The 21,788-nt window shown below is 42.3% G+C and overlaps 2 protein-coding genes across 10 annotated transcripts in view; both read left to right on the plus strand.

Moving 5' to 3' along the window:
* The window catches only part of LOC308605768 (uncharacterized protein), a gene marked incomplete at its 5' end in the record, with an annotated part of 22,161 nt that extends 17,590 nt beyond the window's left edge, over positions 1-4,571 (plus strand). Inside the window, one exon of the mRNA XM_081216045.1 lies at positions 547-4,571. Coding sequence (XP_081072171.1) covers positions 547-2,414 — 1,868 coding nt within the window. The 3' untranslated portion in view covers positions 2,415-4,571. The remainder of the gene's footprint in view (positions 1-546) is intronic.
* A 5,505-nt stretch (positions 4,572-10,076) lies between these two features.
* LOC308605399 (uncharacterized protein) lies at positions 10,077-21,523 on the plus strand. Of its 9 annotated transcripts, none has more exons than XM_081215359.1 (7): positions 10,083-11,444; positions 11,530-11,580; positions 12,159-12,480; positions 13,675-13,720; positions 15,608-15,734; positions 17,756-17,839; positions 19,264-21,523. In XM_081215359.1, the coding sequence occupies exons 4-7, from the start codon at positions 13,706-13,708 to the stop codon at positions 21,450-21,452; spliced, it is 2,415 nt and encodes an 804-aa protein (XP_081071485.1). In that variant the 5' UTR covers positions 10,083-11,444; positions 11,530-11,580; positions 12,159-12,480; positions 13,675-13,705; the 3' UTR covers positions 21,453-21,523. The 9 variants fall into 9 exon arrangements, with proteins under 9 accessions (XP_081071483.1, XP_081071485.1, XP_081071487.1 ...); XM_081215361.1 differs by having other exon boundaries at positions 12,206-12,480; XM_081215363.1 differs by having other exon boundaries at positions 10,083-11,055; positions 12,206-12,480.
* The last annotated feature ends 265 nt before the right edge of the window (positions 21,524-21,788 follow it).

A 21,788-nucleotide genomic window follows, 5' to 3' on the forward strand; every position in this document is an offset into this window, starting at 1 on the left:
TTTCATTTTAGCACTGAATAATATTCCACAGTGTGGAGGTACCACAATTTATTTATCCATTCACCTACCGAAGGACATCTTGGTTGCTTCCAAATTTTGTTTACGGAAAAGTTATTGCTCTTCCTTAAAGTTCTAGTTGATTCAGATTTTATTATCTATATAACTTTTTTGTCTACATCATTTATTAACTATATAGTTTACTATCCAAGATTCTAGGCCGCCTTTGAAATTCAGTAGAAATGGCCATAGGTGAACAATTTGAATCTAGTTATCAATTTTTTAAGTTAAGTTTTTGATGTCTAACTTGCGCCTCACATAGGAAATTTGCACCAGTGGGTTTTGTTATGCTTAGTGGATAGGAGCCAGCTGGACCACCTCTTGGTTTCCTTTGGCATGCAAACCAGAGCCCATGACACACAATGGAAGAGGCGAACTGAACATTCTCTGGATTCATTCAAGTCTCACACTCTCTCCTAAATGTGAAATCTTGACAGCACTGAGCAGAGCCTTCAGTTGTCTACATCTCTGAACTTTATGTCTTTGCAGAAGGAAAGATCCAAAGTGAGATGGAGACTGTTTCAGAAGCAGGACCACATGAAGAGCTTTCCTCCTGGCAGATCTGGCAACACATTGCAAGTGACTTCACCAGGTGTCAAGACTCCATGATAAAAAGTTCTGAATTCCACCAACAAGGTGACTCATCCGGCCAGGTTGGGGCAGGATTCTCTGAAACTCACACAGGCCAGAAACCTTATCAGTGTAATGAATGTACAAGATCTTTCAGTGATGTCTCCAACTTTGATCTTCATCAACAAATACACCCAGGAGAGAAGTCTCATACATGTGGTGAGTGTGGAAAAAGCTTCTGTTACAGCTCAGCACTTCGCATTCATCAGAGAGTTCACTCGGGAGAGAAACGCTATAAGTGTGATGAGTGTGGCAAGGAGTTCAGTCAGAGCTCACAGCTGCAAGCTCATCAGAAAGTCCACACCATAGAGAAGCCATTCAGATGTGAGCAGTGCGGGAAAGGCTTCAGTCGTAGGTCAACACTTACTGTTCATTGTAAATTACATATGGGAGAGAAACCTTATAATTGTGACCAATGTGGAAGGGCCTTTATTCATGCTTCACATCTTCAGGAACATCAGAGAATCCACACTGGGGAGAAACCATTCAAATGTGATATATGCGGTAAGAACTTCCGCCGTAGATCAGCCCTTAACAGTCATTGTATGGTCCACACTGGAGAGAAGCCATACAAATGTGAGGAGTGTGGGAAGTGTTTCACTTGTAGCTCAAATCTTCATATCCATCAGAGGGTCCACACAGGAGAGAAACCTTATAAATGTGAGGAGTGCGGTAAGTGCTTCATTCAGCCTTCACAATTTCAGGCCCATCGGAGAATCCACACGGGAGAGAAGCCATATGTCTGTAAAGTGTGTGGTAAGGGCTTCATTTACAGTTCAAGTTTTCAGGCCCATCAGGGAGTCCACACAGGAGAGAAACCATACAGATGCAGTGAGTGTGGGAAGAGCTTCAGGATGAAAATCCATTATCAAGTTCATCTGGTCATCCACACAGGAGAGAAACCCTATAAATGTGAGGTATGTGGGAAGGGCTTCCGTCAGAGTTCATATCTTAAAATCCATCAGAAGGCCCACAGCGTAGAGAAACCTTACAAGTGTGAGGAGTGTGGGCAGGGCTTCAATCAGAGTTCACGACTTCAGATTCACCAGCTGATCCATACCGGTGAGAAACCATACAAATGTGAAGAGTGTGGGAAGGGATTCAGTCGTAGAGCAGATCTTAAAATTCACTGCAGAATCCACACCGGAGAGAAACCGTATAATTGTGAGGAGTGTGGGAAGGTTTTTAGTCAGGCGTCTCATCTTCTGACCCATCAGAGAGTCCACAGCGGAGAAAAACCATTCAAATGTGAAGAATGTGGGAAGAGCTTCGGTCGGAGTTCACACCTTCAAGCCCATCAAAAAGTCCACACTGGAGAAAAGCCATACAAATGTGAGGAGTGTGGGAAGGGCTTCAAGTGGAGCCTGAACCTCGACATGCATCAGAGGGTCCACACAGGAGAGAAACCATATAAGTGTGGGGAGTGTGGGAAGCACTTCAGTCAGGCCTCAAGTCTTCAGCTTCATCAGAGTGTCCACACTGGAGAGAAGCCGTACAGATGTGATGTGTGTGGTAAAGTCTTTAGTCGCTCTTCACAACTTCAGTATCACAGGCGAGTTCACACAGGGGAGAAACCTTACCAGTGTGAGACGTGTGGTAAAAGCTTCAGTTGGCGCTCCAATCTTGTAAGTCATCACAAAATGCATACTGGGGATACATTTTATGAAAGCAGCGAGAGTGGTAAGAATATCAAGGAACTGTCAGAGGAAAGAAGTTCTACAAAATGATGTTTTCAAAAGACTCACATGCAACGTGAATTCTTGCAAACGTCAGGTCTCATAGAAGAGAAAATATTTTAGGTTAGTTGGTGTTGAAGCGGTAGCTAAACAGATCCTAGTGTTCACCAGACCACACAGCAGAGACCCCTTCTGAGTGGTGCAGTAAGGGCTGCATTCAGAACTTTGACATTTATCAGATGTCACTTAGGAGATAGCACTTAGAAAGGAAAAGAGTTTGGTCTGGCCTTTAACAAAAGTGTAAGGATGAGCTAGTCAAAATTGACGTCCATGAGAATGTGCGCTCCGTGAGGGCAGGGACTTGGCTGCTGAATCTACACGACCTTATCATTGACTAGTGCTTTTAGGTGTGCTCAGTACTTGTGTTTTAAATAAACCAAAAGGGGGAAATGTATAATATATGAAAGTTGTATCCAGAGGAGGAAACCTCCAAAATAAAATTAATTCAGGACATGAACATTTGTTGAAATACTGAAAACCACTGCAGAAAACCAATCTGCAACATACATTTTTAAAATTTATTTTTGGTTGCGTTGGGTCTTCATTGCTGCACACAGGCTTTCTCTAGTTGCAGTGAGCAGGGGCTACTCTTCATTACGGTGCGTGGGCTTCTCATTGTGGTGGCTTCTCTTGTTGTGGAGCACAGGCTCTAGGTGTGCAGGCTTCAGTAGTTGTGGCACGCGGCTGAGTTGCTCCGTGTCATGTGGGATCTTCCCGGACCAGGGCTCAAACCCGTTTCCCCTGCATTGGCAGGCAGATTCTTAACCATTGCGCCACCAGGGAAGCCCCCCAATCTTCAATATTAATATACTATTAGCCTATCACAACTGGCTCCTTGCCTCCCACAGCCTCTGTTCTCAAGTTGGGTGGTTATTTGAGGCCCCATCTAGTTTCCAAGGACTGTGTTCAGTAGAAATTGAACTATCTTGTGATTTTTTTTTTCTGATGGTACAGACTGAAAAAACATGATTAACTTTGCAACAACAGTAACTGCATAGTATACAACTGAATTTTTTGTCTGTCCATGTTAAGGCGGGGTTTACTGTAACACTTTGCAAGTGTCACAAAAATTGTTTTTCCCTAGAAAACAATGTTTTAGTTGACCTTGAACTTACTGATTTCTAATTCTCTGAATTTTCATCCAGACTTTGAAATGTTTGCCTTCTAATTATTGTAGCATTTCTTCTAAACTTCTCAGGTAGGGGCTATGCCATATTCTTCCCCCACATCCATGAGGCAAATACCCAGAAAACTTGTAGGAATTTGATAAAATTATCAAATGTATTATTGAGACAAGACTGACATTTATGTGCTTTTCCCTATTGGTAGGAGTAAAGCATGGTTTCAGGAAAGGAGTATATATCAGAATATATTAGATTGTACATCTCTTTGATCTAGAAATCATATAATTGGAAGTTATTGATTATGAGATTAAAATACCAAAAAGATGAGCACCACATCAATGATGTCACTCAGTTTTTTAATGGAAATTAGTGTACAGCTGTAAGAATTTGATATATTCCTATATTAATCTGAAGCCATTAAAATGATGACAGGGACTTTCCTGGTGGTGCAGTGGCTAAGAATTCGCCTCCCATTGCAGGGGACATGGGTTCGAGCCCTGGTCCAGGGAGATCCCACATGCCGCGGAGCAACTAAGCCTGTGCGCCACAACTACTGAGGCTGTGTGCCACAACTACTGAAGCCTACGTGCTTAGAGCCTGTGCTCCGCAACAAGAGAAGCCACTGCAATGAGAAGCCCACACACCGCAAAGAAGAGTAGCCCACGCTCACTGCTACTAGAGAAAGCTCGCACGCAGCAACGAAGACCCAACATAGCCAAAAATAAATAAAATAAATAAATTTATTTAAAAAAAGAAAATTATGACAGATACCATAATTGCAGGAGATACACAATGTGGGATTTGAGAGATCACAGATTGTAGCCTTCATAGTATAATCAACCATAAATCTTTGTTAGTGTTTGTGTATGTGTGCGTGTGCACACATGTATGTGTACATGCATAAGATGATGTGTAAAGGGGTACTCTTCCAGAGTGGTTTTCCTAGGCGAGGAGCATTTTGTGGTATTTTTCCATTTTGTAACTTCATGTTATATTTTTTTCATTGAATAGTGGATATTGCCAAAGCAGGAAATTATTACAATAGAATTTGAAAAAGTACTAAATAATTATCCCTTGCAGTTAAAACCTCATAATATGATTGTTCTATATTGTCATAAGGCATATAAGATCAAAATTATGGTATGAACTCTGGAAGCCAATTTCAAAAACAAAACAATTCTCATATTATTTTGCGTACACAGAAAAATTGATGAGTTTCAACAATTGAAGCTTTATTATTTATGCTGTGCTTTAACTACAGATCCATAATAGGGAGAGGGAAAATCCTGGAGCTAGAAACAAAAGTGGGTATACCTACATTGTGGAGGTTTAAAAAAAATAAAAGTTTCTCTTGTTGAAAAGATGCGCATGAGGAGAGAACTGAGCATAATAGCAGAGGACCCTCTGGATGCGGAACCAGTAAGGACAAAGCAGGTTTGGATGGCATTCCATACTCAGACCAATGGTGGTATTTTTAATATAGTTGGTTAAAGGGCTTTATTTAGCAAGTTACAGTTGACCCTTGAACAATATGGGTTTGAACTGGGCAGGTCCACATATATGCAGGGTTTTTTTTAATAGTAATTACTACAGTACTACATGATCTGTGGTTGGTTGAACCCATGGTTGCAGAATTGCAGATACAGAGAAACCAGGGATATGGAAGTCTGACCATAAGTTATTTATATAGATCTGTCTATCCATCCATCCATCTGTCCACCCATCTGTAGAGAGAGAGAGGGAGTGAGTGCACCTGCTAGGTATTTACAGAAGTAGATATGGAAGTGTGAGGATATACAAACACACACATGTGTATGTGATGTATATAAGCATGTATATCCACGTTTCTATTTCAGGGCTGGAGCAAGGAAAGTGTAGAATGATCCTGGAGAAAATTTGCTGTGCCAGAAAGTAGGAAATGAGTGGTGGGATGTGTAAAAAGATCCAGCTTGAAGAGACTCACACTGGGTAAATCTGAGCAATTTGACCATAAAATAAATAATTATCATACAGAATATGAATAAAAAAAGAGGAAGGGAGGGAAGGAAGGGCTCTCATAATAGAATGCCAAGCCATAAATATATAGAAGGAATGATGTAATGTAAAAATCATTATTTACAACCATCATAGTAATGATAGATTCTGGCAAGAGTAATCAATGAATTATAGAACTACTGGTTGAAAGGTTACGAGGAGCAGGATGCTACAAAACCCAAAATATCTCTCCACAAAGTATTAATCACAACAAGAAATACAGTAGGTATAAATTTGGTGAACACTACCTTAGCCAAGAGATGAACATTATCAATAACAGAACAAACGAACATTTTAGATCTCTGGGGTATGCTATACTGAGAAGGACGCAACGTTGCTTCAGTACTGTTACTGACAGAAATAAACAACTAGATCTTATCGCAAGGAAGCATACACGTTGAGAGTCTCCTGTTTCACAGTTATGACCACAGGGAGCATAACTGGCCAAAGGTCCCAGCTGCTGCTCTTAAATCCATCACCAGGTTTGCCTGGAGGCCGGCCTTGCCCCTGATTGCTCCTAGTCAGCACAGCAGGGATCCTAAGGCAGGCCATTTCTTGGAGACCAGGATTCCTCTGTCCAGTGACCTTTTTTCAAGGACTCTGACAGCCTTGAAGGAGTTTACGTAGATGACAAGGCAGCCTCGGATGATCTACCAAATCTTTCTTCCAAATCTTCACTCAGGGTCAGACTTGCACTATGAGCTGATAGCTCCGCCAGCCTTCCAGAGCTCCCTGCCATTGTCTCTCCGATGTTTTCCCTAATGAAAGATTTGTTCATTAAAGTCTTTCTCAGCACTTTGCCGTCTAGTTCTTGGAGGACCAGGACAAACCCCAAGCCCTAGAAGCATCCCTTTTTGGCTCTTTCCAGTAACCTTCCTTTCCATATGGTAGCCACTAATTTGTAATGGTGTAGATTCACTTAGCCTATTTTGTACTTGATATAAATGGAGTCGTGTAACAGGTGCTGTTTTGTGTTGGCTTCATTTGCTCCACAGTATATCCATGACATTTATCCATATTGTTGGGAGTGGATACCTTTGATTCATTTTCATTGGTGGATATTATTGCAGTGTGTAAACATATCAAAATCTATTTATTAATCCCATTATTGGTGGGTATTGGGTACTTCCCCATTCTAGGCTATCACAGTTAGTGGTGATGGGAGCAATCTAGAACGTGCCTTGTGCACTTGTTTGAGGGATAGTTCTATGGGTGGAACCAAAGGGTTATAGGGTATATGTTCAACTTTGGTAGATACAGTTGACCCTTGAAGAATGCATGGGCATGAGGGATGCATCTGAGTCTTTTATTCCATAGATGTTTTAAAAATATCTCTCACTTTTGGCCCAAGAGTGCTGCGTTTGGATTTACAGCGTTTCTTAACTTTAAAATAGTCCAATTTTTCAATTTTTTCTTTCACAGTTGGTGATTTCTTTGGTCTTAAGAAATTCTTCCTACTCCAAGGCAAAAAGGCTGTTATCTTACGTTTCTTTCCTAAAGCATCATTGTTTACTTTTCAAATTTAAGTCTGCAGATCTTCTGGAATTTATATTTTTATATCCTATGCAGTAATGATTAATATTTTTCCCATATGGATATCCAGCTGACTGAGAACCAATAGTTGACCCTTGGACAACATGGGTTTAAACTACACAAGTGCACTTATACGAGGATTTTTTTTCGATAGTAAATACTGCACTACTACACGATCCAAGGTTGGTTCAATCCTCAGATGCACAATTGCCGATTATGGAGAAACCATGTACGTACAGAGGACTGACTATAAGTTATACTTGGATTTTCAACTTAGCAGAGGGTTGGCACCCCTAACCCCCTTGAACCCTAGTTCAAGGATCAACTGTATTAGCAAGAGTTCTTTCCCCTCTCTGCTGCAGTGTTTTCTTTTCCTTCTTTTTTCTTTTGGCCGTGCTGCGTGGCTTGCAGGATCTCAGTTCCCTGACCAGGGATTGAACCAGGGTCACCACAGTGAAAGCGCCGAATCCTTACCACTGGACCACCAGGGAACTCCTTGCAGTGTTTTCTTTTTACACGTTGTTATAATGTCTGTTTCAACATGGATTTTTTTTTTTTTTTTGCACTATGCGGGCCTCTCACTGCTGTGGCCTCTCCCGTTGCGGAGCACAGGCTCCGGACGCGCAGGCTCAGCGGCCATGGCTCACGGGCCCAGCCGCTCCGCGGCATGTGGGATCTTCCCGGACCAGGGCAAGAACCCGTGTCCCCTGCATCAGCAGGCGGACTCTCAACCACTGCGCCACCAGGGAAGCCCTCAACATGGATTTTGATGTATATTATCTTGTCTATCCTTGAGCAAACACCAGACTATCTTATATTGTAGATTTATAGTAAGATTTAATGTGACTAATATCTTTCTTTTCATTCTTCTTTCAGATTGTCCCAGCTCTTCTTTTATTTTTTATTTTTATGTTTTTTTACATGTTGTGGGTAGGAGTTTATTTATTTATTTTTGCTGTGTTGGGTCTTCATTTCTGTGCGAGGGCTTTCTTTAGTTGTGGCAAGCGGGGGCCACTCTTCATCGTGGTGCGTGGGCCTCACTATCACGGCCTCTTGTTGGCAAGCACAGGCTCCAGACGCGCAGGCTCAGTATGTGGTTCACGGGCCTAGTTGCTTTGCGGCATGTGGGATCTTCCCAGACCAGGGCTCAAACCCATGTCCCCTGCATTAGCAGGCAGATTCTCAACCACTGCGCCACCAGGGAAGCCCCCAGCTCTTCTTGTAGCTCTTTGCTTTCCCACATAATATTTGTAAACATCTCATCAATTTCCAAGGGAAAAAATGCTGATGTTTTTATTGGGGTTTGCTTGAGCCTATAGATCATTTTGAGGATTACTGATATCTTTGTAATATTGAATCTTCAAGCCATGAATATCATTATTTTTAAGAATTTCTCTTGGAGAAAAATAAAAGTGGATCCCATGGAATAAAATGTACATAAATAGACTCCAAAATATTTAAAGGACCTACATGTGAAAGATAAGTCTAGAAAGTTAATTTTTAAAAGGTAGAAATACACTTTTTCACCTGAGGAGTTTCAGAAGCACAGATATTAAGAAATTATTGGTTTATTATCTTATAATTAAAGATTTCTATTCCATGAAGAACACAATAGAAAAATTTTAGAAACACGTGCCCAATTAGGAAAGGATACTTGTAATTGGTAAAACTGAAAAGGTATTAATAATCAGAATATGTGATAGAAATGAGGAAGAAAAAGATAGCATCCACATTAGAAAATGGGGCAAAAGTTTTAAGTAGACATTTATAGATGAAGCTACCAAGCATTTGAAAAACAGATCAAACTTATTAGAAATCAGAGAAATTTAAGTAAAACAAGATACTAGTATACATTTAATACACTAGCAAAACGATGGTGAGTCGTGCAAATGAAGGTAAGTGGTTGCACAAAAACCTGACTTGCAACTCTTTGGTAATCTGGACTGGTGTAGCCATTCAGGAAGTCAAACTGGCTATATTATTAAAGTATACACATTTGCTATGAAATAATTTCACTCGGGTATATATTCCAAAGCAATTCTCAGATATGTCTAAAAACAAATGTAAGAAAATGTTTATTTTATTATCATTGGCATGGCAGTTGGAAGAGTACAGGTAAAATGTGGGTGCAGAAAATGGAATTCTATGAAAACAAATTAGATGGATGGGCGAATGGTTTTTTTTTGTGTGTGTGTGTGTGGTACGTGGGCCTCTCACTGTTGTGGCCTCTCCCGCTACAGAGCACAGGCTCCGGATGTGCAGGCTCAGCAGCCATGGCTCTCGGGCCCAGCTGCTCCACGGCATGTGGGATTTTCCCAGACTGGGGCACGAACCCGCATCCCCTGCATCGGCAGGCAGACTCTCAACCACTGTGCCACCAGGGAAGCCCGGATGGGTGAATCTTAAAAATATACTCCTGAATGAAGGAAATAAACACCAGAATGAATTTTATGACAGAATATTATTTATATAAATTGAAAATATACACAAGTGCACATTTTGCACAAGAACACACCCAAAAGAAAACACATCAAACAAATTAGAATGTTAGCTTACGGGGTAGAGAAGGGAGTGGAGGGTGCCATAGGGAACAGGAGGTGAATAAATAAAACTTAATCATGTTACCGTATTTCATCATTCTATATCCAAGATTTCACTTTACTTGTAGTGGAAAGAAATCCTGTGTGCTATGTTGGCTTAAGTCAGGAATAGTTCTTGGAGGATATTTTCCTGAAAGAATTTGGAACAAATTTTTGAAAAAAATCTTTGTTTATACTATGGATGATCTTTTTTTGTTTGTTTTGTTTTTTTCTTTAATTTCTGTTTTGTGGGTGTGTGTGGGATCTACTTCATTTTGTATTTCATTAATCTGATCTTATATTTTTCCATCTGCCTTCTTCAGTTTTATTATTCATTTATTAACTTCCTGAAATGGATGTTTTCTGAATCAATTTTCAACTTCCTTTCTACTTTCATATATGCTTTTAAGGCTCAACATTTCCCTCTATGTATGTGTTCAAATCTCCAGATCCAATTATGAATTTGAATGTTTCTCTTCATGGTTCTGTCAATTTTTGCTTTATAAAGTATCAGCTGAAGTTATTAGTTTCTGATAATTTGAAACTTTTATGACTGTGAAGTGTCCCTCCGTATGTCAAGTAATGCTTTTTTCTTCCCCTTAAAGTTCACTTGGTCAAATAGCAATGTCACAGATTTTATAATTACAGAAATAACTTGAGACCTAGGATGTTGATGTCTGTCTCTAGGAAGAATTTTCCCTTGCTTCTGCACGGGTTGTAAGATGCTAACAAAACACGTTCACCTTTACACAATTTCAGGGAATGAGGTGTTTTGGCGTTTGGCTTCAGTCCCTGCCAAAGAAAGCCCAGTTTCCTTCTCCCCTTATTCCAATGGTGAAACTCTTTGGGGTTTACCAGGAAGCCTTCGTGGCTGGTAATGCTTTTATGTCGCTTAGCCTCTTGAAGACGTCCAAAATTCTACTGAGTTTGTACGCCTTTCAATGAACAGAATCTACACTCTTCTGAGGCCTACACAGTAGAACGGCAAGACTGCCTGAGACCTTCTCAGGGATTCCGGAAAGTGAAAACCAGAGTGAAAACATGTAGTCCAGAGCTCGTGCCGGTAGACACCCCCGCACCCACCCTTGCATTCTGGGACATGTAGTCCAGAGCTCGTAAACTCGTGTAGTCCCATATACTGCAGCTACAGAAACGCCTCGCTGTAAAGGTTTACCCGCGGAATTCTGGGAAATGTGGTCAGGAGTTCCGGGTTAGTCGCAGGCACTTCCGCCCCAGGAGGACACGTAGCAGCCATCTTTTGTTTGATGACGGTGTTTCAGGTCAGGAGGAGCGGCTAAAAGCGGAGGTTTGAGGGCCTAGAGTGGTGATGTACGTCCCGCGGGCGGAGCTTCTTTGCGTTTGGTAACGTACCCGGGATGGGGTGGGCTCAGGTCGTGCCTCCTGGGGTTTGAGGGTCTCCCCGGTTTTCTTCACCGCTAACCTGACCCCGTCCCCCACCTATGAGCTAGCCCTACCGCTTCATACGGCGTCACACTGGGTGAGTTGCTTAACTCCTCTGTGCCTCCGTTGCTGTTCGGTAAAAGGGGGAAAAAAGGAATGCCTTCTTAATATAGTGTTGTGAGAAGAAACGAGATAGCACAAGTAAAAGGTCTACAACTGCCTGATACATTGTTGTTATTAATACTACGCAAATTCGGGAGGCACCCATTTCGCAGCGGGATTCTGTGAGCCCAGGAAGCTGAATTGTCCTGGACTCCTGGCCTGTTTTGGAAGGAGAGGACTTCTAGCTGGTACGGGGGCGGAAGGGGGTGCGGTATGAATTAGTGGGGATGGAAACACAGCCCTGGTATTTCACAGTCTCCTTTCCTTCCCCAGCCCTGACTTCTCAAAAAGCACTGCACGGAGGAAGAGGCAACGGAGCCCCACGTGAGTAGGACTTGGCATTCTTCTACTTAAGATATTCCTATAAATTGTAGAACGTATGGGACATGGGTAACGATGATAACTGAGCCTTGGTCACTAATTTCCATTCTAAAAGCTTTATGCAAATGACCACATTTCCATCAGGCAGTGGCTCTGTGAATTGGTACTGCTGTTTTCTCTACTTTAAGGCTGAGGAGATGGGGGCAGGGACCACAACCCTGTTGGCCCATCCTCACCCAGATGGTAGGAGGCAGAGCTGGGGTTGGGACCCAGGCAGTTTGAGTCCAGCAGCTGAGTTTGCTAATCCCTTTGGTATATTCTCTTTGAGCATAGGGTCCTGGCTAGAATCGTATCATGAAAGTAGGTTGGGACTTAATTGTGGGGACCTTGAGAGCAAGGTTTAGGCTATTTTATGAGTTTTTAAGATAGCTTTCTCAACTGGGTCATTTATTTTATTTCAAATAATATGTATATCATAGAAGTAGCATAATCATTATGGAAAAATGCAGATATATACATAAAGAAAAATTTTAATTATCTATAACTTTAGGATGTAAAGATAACAGTTGTTAATGTTTTAGTGCCTTTTTGTCTGGTTACTCTTTGTGTATGTTTCTGTGTAGTGGAGGCTGTTTTTTGTGGGAGTGATGTTACACTGCAGTGCTACTCAAATTGTGGTCGACAAACCAGCGGCATCGGCGTCACTTGGATAGAAATGCCCAGCCTTGAGCCCCATTTAAGACCTTCTGATATATAATTTCTGCGTCGGGGGCCCAGGAGGCTGCATTCCAACAAGATCCCGCAGTAATTCACATGCACGTGAAAATTCGAGAAGCTCAAGAGAGGGTCTTTTCTGGAAACTGAGGCCGAGGAAATTGACCCTGCTGGATGTCACAGATAAAACTGAGCTGGATTCACCAAAGCCCTACTTAGTCCAATGATTTTATTCCCCCACTAATGATTGTCAACTGTCAGGGCCCCTTTCAGAATCCTGAATTGAGCAGAAGACAGCTAGCAAGTGTAGAGTCAAAATGGAGGTCGTTAGAAGTTGTGAAGATCTATCTCTCCCAGGCTTTGGGGAGTGGAATCATTGCCATCTTTTGTACTAGATCGAACCCGGGCCCCCTGCATTGGGAATGTGGAGTCTTATCCACTGCACCACCAGGGAAGTCTCCCATTTATTTCTTAAACTTTCCTATATTTATAATGATATAATTACAATTCAGATTCCTGTCTTTTTTCATTTGAATGAGGTATGGACTGTCAAACTATTTTTTATTGTTGTTGCAGAATCCTGGCTTTTATTAGTTCTCTTTACCTCTGTGCATAATTGTCAAAAGGGTACTTCCTGTTGAAAAAGAAACTTAACGTATTTTTATACCTTTTGTAAAAAGTTGTCCATGTCAATTTAAATATTATTGTTGCAGTCACAAAATCTTTAGGAAGACAAGCAGAGATTTTCAGAAGTCTAAAGACTCTCACATAACAGGGCAACAACGTATGACCTCCACATGTCTGACAGTGTTCTGTTGGTGGAAATCACATCTCTAAGGATAATTTCTAACTAAAATACCATCTGCTTTACCGCAGTTGCTAAGAAATAAGAAACCCTGACAGTGGTGTTCTCAGAGTTTCCTACCTTACGACGATCTCATGCAGTGGATGCCCGTGTTCTCCCCCACTGGCAGAGGACAGAACTGAGGTGAAGAGATGTGAATAATTTGCCCAGGATGACACTGCTAGTGAATGGCGTAGCCTGATCACAGCCCATGCATATTGACTCCAAAAGCTACTCTGACTTACATGGTCTCTGTTTACACCATACCCAGAATAAGAATGACCCCTGTGGAAGCTGCAGGCACACTGTGAGGGGGCCACTGTGTCTGGATGGGCAGGTCATTCCTCACACAGCCACTGAGGGGGTTCACGGGGGCATCTGGTATCTGCGTGGGGCTCTCTGCTCATCAAGCATAATCAGCTGTAGCCACCCCGAGGACTGGGAGCCTTGGTAATTCACAATGAGCACCACGTGGGTTAGTGCCTTTTTTTTTAAAATCAGTTTCCATTGACTACTTCTTTCCCTGTCTGTCTTGCTAGGACTCTGCACTTCCCCAGAAGGAGAGAGAAAATGAGCACATTCCAGGTGAGTAGAGCTTGCCTTTCTTGCTGTTAAAAATGCCATTTTTGTACTCAGATTGGACACAGGTTTTCCTCTTTTTTTTCTTTTTCTTTTTTTTTTTTGATGGGAGTATAGTTGATTTACAATGTATTAATTTCAGGTGTATAGCAAAGTGATTCAGTTATACATATATATACATATATTTTCAGATTCTTTTCCCTTATAGGTTATTACAAAATATTGGGTATAGTTCCATATGGGTTTTCTCTTTCAAGGAGAGTCTAAGCATATGAGGACCTGAGTGTGCCATGTGTGCTTTTTTTAAAATTCCTGTTAAATTTAATTGGTTTTGGTTTTAATTTTTGTTTTATTTCATCATTTTTTTATTTTACAAGTAAAAGAAAAATTAAGGGAAATGAAGGACATCTTCCACTCTACTGCTTACCTGCTTACAAATTAGCTGCTTTTATATTTCTGTAATCTCTTCATCATATGTATTCATGGATGTGTATTTGTATTTATAACATAGATACAGTTTTAAATTGTTTTTTTCATTTAATACTAGCTAACATTCACTTTTAATTGCTTTATCATGTTCCTGCAAACTTATGCACCTATTTTTTTTTGTTTTTTTTTTTCCGGTATGCGGGCCTCTCACTGTTGTGGCCTCTCCCGTTGCGGGGCACAGGCTCCGGACGCGCAGGCTCAGCGGCCATGGCTCACGGGCCCAGCTGCTCCGTGGCATGTGGGATCTTTCCGGACCGGGTCACGAACCCGTGTCCCCTGCATCGGCAGGCGGACTCTCAACCACTGCGCCACTAGAGAAGCCCTGCACCTATTTTTTAAACTATTCTTTATTCACAGACATTTAGTTTAAAGACTTTTACTGTTTTAGGAGCACTACAGTGACAGTGTTCCTGATTTAACCTTTTTGTCAAAATATCTGTTCTGAAGAATATTGCCCCTTTTTGCCCTTAACATAGTTCGTTTAGGTATTCAGAATTTAAGAGGTATGTTTTATATGTGGTGCCTTGGATGTTTTTTGGTAGAACAGCCAAGTAACGGCAGAGCAGAGCAGGATCAAACTGCTGCTTCACGCAGAAAAAATAATGTATTGTTAGAAGTTTTCTCACGACCAGAGTTAGATTCAGGCTTTCCCATGCTTGAGTCAGACCCTTTGTGTATTTTATTTACTGGTTTGTTTCTTTTTGCATCTTATATTTTTTTCTAATCAGAGTAATACATGACCTTAGTTTAAAAAGTCCAGTGGTACTTAAAGCACTTGTCACTGCATAGACAGCTCAGAACAATTGTATAAAGAGGTGCTTGGTTTCATCTTTGTTTTAAATATAAAGAATAGGGGTTGTGAAAAAAGGAGGAACCAACTCAGACTCACCCAGAAAACCAAGGGTCTGGAGTCAGAGTATTGCATTCAAGCGAACGACAGAAACGGGGAAAGAGAGAGTTTTCATTCAGAGACCTGGCATGGCCTTTTGGTTAATTTCCATATATAACACTCCTTCTCAGCTGGTTCCCACATCAGTGAGAAAGCAGGTGCCATCAGATACTGCCAGGATTAAACTGGTAACTGTTTCTGGGGCACTTGGCAATAATAATTAAACAGTGAAAGCTTTTTAGTTCAGGATCCAGTGGTTAGAATTCTAGGGAGTTTACTTATGAGTTGTCTGAGAGCCCCAGGTAAATACACAAAGCTTTCTCTTTCATAGCTGCACGTCCGGTGAGGCTGAGGAAAGTCAGTGTGTGGCATTGGCAGGATGGAAGGAGGGGGTGCTGGGAAGTCTGCACACCTCACAGGAGCCAGAGCAACTTCCCATCCTCCTCGTCTCCTCGGGGCTGCCCCTCTTCCACTGGCCACTGGGTATAAGATTGAGGTGGTGGTGTTTGTTGTAGGAGGCAGTGACCTTCAAGGACGTGGCCGTGGCCTTCACAGAGGAGGAGCTGGGCCTGCTGGACTCGGCCCAGAGGAAGCTGTATCAGGATGTGATGGTGGAAAACTTCCGGAACCTGGTCTCAGTGGGTGAGGACAACCTTTCTCTGCGAGTGTCTTTGTGACCTTGGTGTTTCAAGGCTTTGGGCCTCTTGAGGTGGTTCCCTGAGTTTGGAGACCAGACTTTAGCAATTCCTGTGGGACACGAGAGGATGTCTCTGGTCTTTCTAAACAGTGTGTTTCAGGTCCTTTTCATTTATTTTGTAAAAGAACTGTAAATCGACAGTATCTTGCTGTACCTTGTGTATTCTTTTTCAGATTTCCCTCCCTGCCATTAGTGGATGATAAAGCCAATTTATCGAGCCCTACGTGTGATTTTTTTAATGAAATAAAATAGTATAGAAAATATCAGTTTCTTAGGAAGAGTACACACATTGCAGCAAAAACTCTGGGCGATGGCATGAGTGGTGTGAGAGCCAATGGGAACAGATTTCGTGGAAATAGACATTGGTTAGAAATAGGTCATTCAAGCTTCGTTTTAGTAATGTATACTTCTACATGTGTATCTAGGTCGTGAAATAAATGCTGTTTCTTCAATGGGTCGTGATACAAAGTTTGAAAAAACACGGCTTTCAATATCCTGAATATGCAGTTGGAACTCAAATGTCTAGTAAACTTTAGCTCTAGCCCGTTCATGTTAACTTGTGACTTTGCATGTTCTCATTCTTCAAACAAGATACAAAACATATAGAAAGAGAAGAGAGGCTTTGGTTGATGAATTCAGCAACCCAGATAGAAATTTAGGTAAGAACCAAGCAGTCGTGAGTTCCTGTGGTTAGCTCTTTATCTGTTTTGCTTCTCACCAGCCCTGTGCTGTCCATCACCTGGTCCCAGTTGGAAATCTCTTTCCAGGATTATTGCATAGTCTTTGTACTGGTCACCTGTTCCCACCCTTCTCCTCCCACAGTTTGTTCTTTAGGTGGCAAAGTGATCTTTTGTAACTTTAAGTCAGGTTATGTTCTTGTTTCAAAATTCTCTTGTGGCTTCTTTTACTTAGAATAAAAACCACTTAAAGTGGCTTCTAGAGCCTTCTGTGGGCTGCTGTTTGTTCTCCACCACCTCCCTGAATACATCACCTCTCCTCCCTCTTACCCTATCTTTTCCAGTCCTGCAAAGGATGCTTCTGCCACAGAGCCTTTTCCTTGTCCTTCTCTCTGCCTGGAATACTCTTCCACCTGTAATCTTTTAGGCCTCTACTTGTTTCAGTCAGTCACCTTAAAGATGAGGAGGTGGCTGTCCTCTGACCACCCTATGGAAAATACAGTCCTCTCTTTCTTACTCTCTCTGCCCTGCCTTGTTTTGTCTCTAAGCGTTTCACTCATGTACATTTTTTTTTTTTTTTTTTTTGCTGTACGCGGGCCTCTCACTGCTGTGGCCTCTCCCGTTGCGGAGCACAGGCTCCGGACACACAGGCTCCACGGCCATGGCTCGCGGGCCCAGCCGCTGCGCGGCATGTGGGATCTTCCGGGATAGGGGCACGAACCCGTGTCCCCTGCATCGGCAGGCGGACTCTCAACCACTGCGCCACCAGGGAAGCCCTCATGTACATTTTTGTTCACCTGTTTCTCACCTCTCTTTCTTCCACTGGAGGGTAATCCAGGAGTGGAGGAGGAATTTGGTCTGTTATGTTTATTGCTCACTAGCCTCAGTGCTTAGCATAGTCTTGGTACATGACAGGAACTCTTAAATATTTCTTGAATAAACGAATGAGTTAATGGATAGAGAAATTAGCCTTCCATGAAAATAGCTAGTAGGCGGTGAACAAACCCGAGTGAATAAGGGATGTTGCTAAATGTTTTTTTTGTCTTCAAATGAATTCCTAGCCTAATTCTAACTTCTCAGGTGCCCATGATGTGTGTATGTGTGTGTTTGCCTTTCTGTACAAGTTGGCCCTCATCAACTTGCACAAAAAATATGTATAGAACCTGTAATTATAACCAAACTGAGTAAAATGCTTTCCCTGTGACTTTCCTTGAGCTCTTAGTAGCAGAGCAAATTCATTTGGGGAGGAAATACTGTTTTGAATGAGGATTCTTATGTCTACTTCTTAGGTAACCCTCCCATAGAAGGAAAGAAATTTCTGTTTCCTTATCCCTTATACCAGGGGAGAACAGGTCTCAGAGAACAGCCAGCTGGTGAGTTAGCCTTTCCCTTAAAAGATTTGCCCCGCTGCGTCCCATTTGCCTCCTCCAAAGCCCACCTCACTAATAAGAAATCGATCTTTGTTAGCTCTACAAACATTTTGTGTGTGTGTGTGTGCATTTGTATGTATCTTGTAGAAGCCATTTTAGATAATGTCACCTTGAGTACTTTGATCATTCTTTAATAGTTTCTAGTCTGTTTTTTCTCAATACTTATCACAGGCTATGGAATTTATTCCCAGCTCACTCATAAACCCCATTCTTCACTTTGGAACTCATTCTTGTTAAAGACCAATGTATCTGTGTCCAAAAATTTTCCATGCTGTTTTTAAAGAGGCAGCATTCTTCCCTAGCCTCTAAATTTTGACTCCTGCTTGGCAGGGGGAGTGGAGGAATGTATTAGGCAGCACAAATGCCTCAGAAGGATCCAGTGCATAGGTCTTCATGCTTCTTTTTACCCCCACTGATTCTTAGAACCTTTTTTAAAATTAATTAATTAATTTTTGGTTGCATTGGGTCTTCGTTGCTGCATATGGGCTTTTCTCTAGTTGTGGCGAGTGGGAGCAGCTCTTCGTTGCGGTGTGCAGGCTTCTCATTGCAGTGGCTTCTCTTGTTTCAGGGCACGGACTCTAGGCACGCGGGTTTCAGTAGTTGTGGCACATGGGCTCAGTAGTTGTGGCTCGTGGGCTCTAGAGCACACGCTCAGTAGTTGTGGCTCACAGGCTTAGTTGCTCTGCGGCATGTGGGATCTTTCCGGACCAGGGCTCGAACCTGTGTCCCCTGCACTGGCAGGCAGATCATTAACCACTGTGCCACCGGGGAAGTCCCGGTTTTTAGCACCTTTCATATCCTCCTCAGCACTAACCCCCTTGGTGTGCTGCCGCCTCGGGTGCAGCCTTTCAACTTAAGCAAAACTGTACTTTCCAGTCCTTTTCCTGTATCTGATACCTGACTTGTAAAAGCTCTTTCGCTTCTCTGACTTGGTTCAAACTTAACCTGGGATTCACAATTGTGGAGAATCCTAGAAATCAAACTGAGTTCACCTGTGCATGCATTTCTTGAGCCCTGACTAACTGCCAGGCACTGTTAAAGCTGTGAGCACAGCAAAATGCTTGTCTTTATTGATACTGTGTTATGGTAGGAATGACATGTAATTTTTGAAAGATGATTTAAATAGTATGTCAGAGTAGTCATTTGGTTTTAAATGGGTTTCATTAATGCTAAGTATTTGGGAGTTTAACAGACCATCTCTTGGTTTCTGTTAGTATATAAACCAGAGAACTTCATTTGTCGTGCGAAAGATAAGCTGAACCATCCTGAGGTTCGTTAAAGTCTCATACTGTGTCTTAAGTGTAAAATCTTGAATCTTTGAACAAAGCTTTCACGTGTCCACATCTCTGAATTCTCTGTCCTTATAGAAGAAAACAATCAAAGTGAGTTGAGGGCCGTTCAAGACAGAGGATCACGTGAAGAGCTTTCCTGCTGGCAAATCTGGCAACAAATTGCAAATGACTTAACCAGATGCCAAGACTCCATGATAAATAGTTGTCAGTTCCACAGACAAGGTGATTCCCCCTGCCAGATTGGGGCAGGACTCTCTATTCAAATTTCTGAAGATGAGAACCATATATTAAATGATAAAGCAGGTGATCCCAGTAGTACTGGAAATCCAAGGTTTGCAACTTTGAGATCCCAGGATTCTTGGAGGAAAACTTCATTGACTGAGTCACAGAATTATCAGAATAGACACCAGCAAATTTCCATGAAAAATAAACTGTGTCAGTGTAAAGAGGATCTTGACACCATCAGTCGGATTTCACATCACCTTGATGCTCATGGAGTACACAAGGGTCAAAAATCTTATGGCTACAGTGATTATAGAAAAGATGGCACGAGGGTTTCAACACTGGATCAGAATACTATGATTCACACAGGACAAAAACCTTACCAGTGTAATGAATGTAAAGAAACCTTCACCGATCTCTCCACCTTTGATCTTCACCAGCAATTACACTCAAAAGAGAAGTCTCATATGTGCAGTGAGTGTGGAAAAGGCTTCCGTTACAGCTCGGTTCTTCATATTCATCAGAGAGTTCACGTGGGAGGAAAACACAGTGAGTGTGATGAGTGTGGCAAGGAGTTCAGTCAGAGCTCACAGCTGCAGACTCCTCAGAAAATCCACACTGTAGAGAAACCATTCAAATGTGGGGAATGTGGGAAAGGCTTCAGTCGTAGGTCAGCACTTACTATTCATTGTAAAGTCCACACGGGAGAGAAGCCTTATAATTGTGAGGAGTGTGGGAGGGCCTTCAGTCAGGCCTCTCACCTTCAGGACCATCAGAGAGTCCACACTGGGGAGAAACCATTCAAATGTGACGCGTGTGATAAGAGCTTCAGTCGGAATTCACACCTTCAGTCCCATCAGAGAGTCCATACGGGAGAGAAACCATACAAATGTGAGGAGTGTGGGAAGGGCTTCATTTGTAGCTCAAATCTATACATTCATCAGAGGGTGCACACAGGAGAAAAACCCTACAAATGTGAGGAATGTGGGAAAGGCTTTAGTCGGCCTTCAAGTCTTCAGGCCCATCAGGGAGTCCACACTGGAGAGAAATCATACATATGTAATGTGTGTGGTAAAGGCTTTACTCTGAGTTCAAACCTTCAGGCACATCAAAGAGTCCATACAGGAGAGAAACCATACAAATGTAATGAGTGTGGGAAGAGCTTCAGGAGGAACTCCCATTATCAAGTTCATCTGGTTGTCCACACAGGGGAGAAGCCCTATAAATGTGAGGTATGTGGGAAGGGCTTCAGTCAGAGTTCATATCTTCAAATCCATCAGAAAGCCCACAGCGTAGAGAAACCTTACAAGTGTGAGGAGTGTGGGCAGGGCTTCAATCAGAGTTCACGACTTCAGATCCACCAGCTGATCCATACCGGTGAGAAACCATACAAATGTGAAGAGTGTGGGAAGGGATTCAGTCGTAGAGCAGATCTTAAAATTCATTGCAGAATCCACACTGGAGAGAAACCGTATAATTGTGAGGAGTGTGGGAAAGTCTTCAGGCAGGCCTCAAATCTTCTGGCCCATCAGAGAGTCCACAGCGGAGAAAAACCATTCAAATGTGAAGAGTGTGGGAAGAGCTTTGGTCGGAGTTCACACCTTCAAGCCCATCAAAAAGTCCACACCAGAGAAAAGCCATACAAATGTGAGGAGTGTGGGAAGGGCTTCAAGTGGAGCCTGAACCTCGACATGCATCAGAGGGTCCACACAGGAGAGAAACCATATAAGTGTGGGGAGTGTGGGAAGCACTTCAGTCAGGCCTCAAGTCTTCAGCTTCATCAGAGTGTCCACACTGGAGAGAAGCCGTACAGATGTGATGTGTGTGGTAAAGTCTTTAGTCGGCCTTCACAGCTACAGTCTCATCAAAGAGTGCACACGGGGGAGAAGCCTTACGAGTGTGAGACCTGTGGTAAGAGCTTCAGTTGGCGCTCCAATCTAACAATTCATCACAGAATCCATGCTGCTGATAAATCCTATAAAAGTGATAGGAGTGGTAAGACCATCAGAGAGCCCACACACGAAAAAAGTTCCATAAAATGATTAAAACAGAAACAAAAACAACTCAGGTGTCATGTGAATTCTTCCAGTCATCAAGTTCAAAAGAAAACAAATCATTTGTTTCATTAAAGTCGGTGTTTCAGCCATAGCTCAACATGTCCCAGTAGTCAGGAGGCCACACGGTAGAGAACTCTGGTAAATGGTGTAAGTTTGAACTTTGACCTCTATTAAATATTAGGGGAGAAGCCTTAGTGTGAGTTTTAGCAGGCCTTGTACAAAAGTATGATGAACATGCCAAAATTTATGCCCATTACAACGTAAATTCCACGAATGCAGCGACGTTTGTTCTGAATCTACAGCCTGAACATTGTCAGCTAC

The sequence above is a fragment of the Mesoplodon bidens genome (assembly GCF_964165515.1).
Source record: "Mesoplodon bidens genome assembly, chromosome: 18".
In the NCBI taxonomy this organism is placed as follows: domain Eukaryota; kingdom Metazoa; phylum Chordata; class Mammalia; order Artiodactyla; family Ziphiidae; genus Mesoplodon; species Mesoplodon bidens.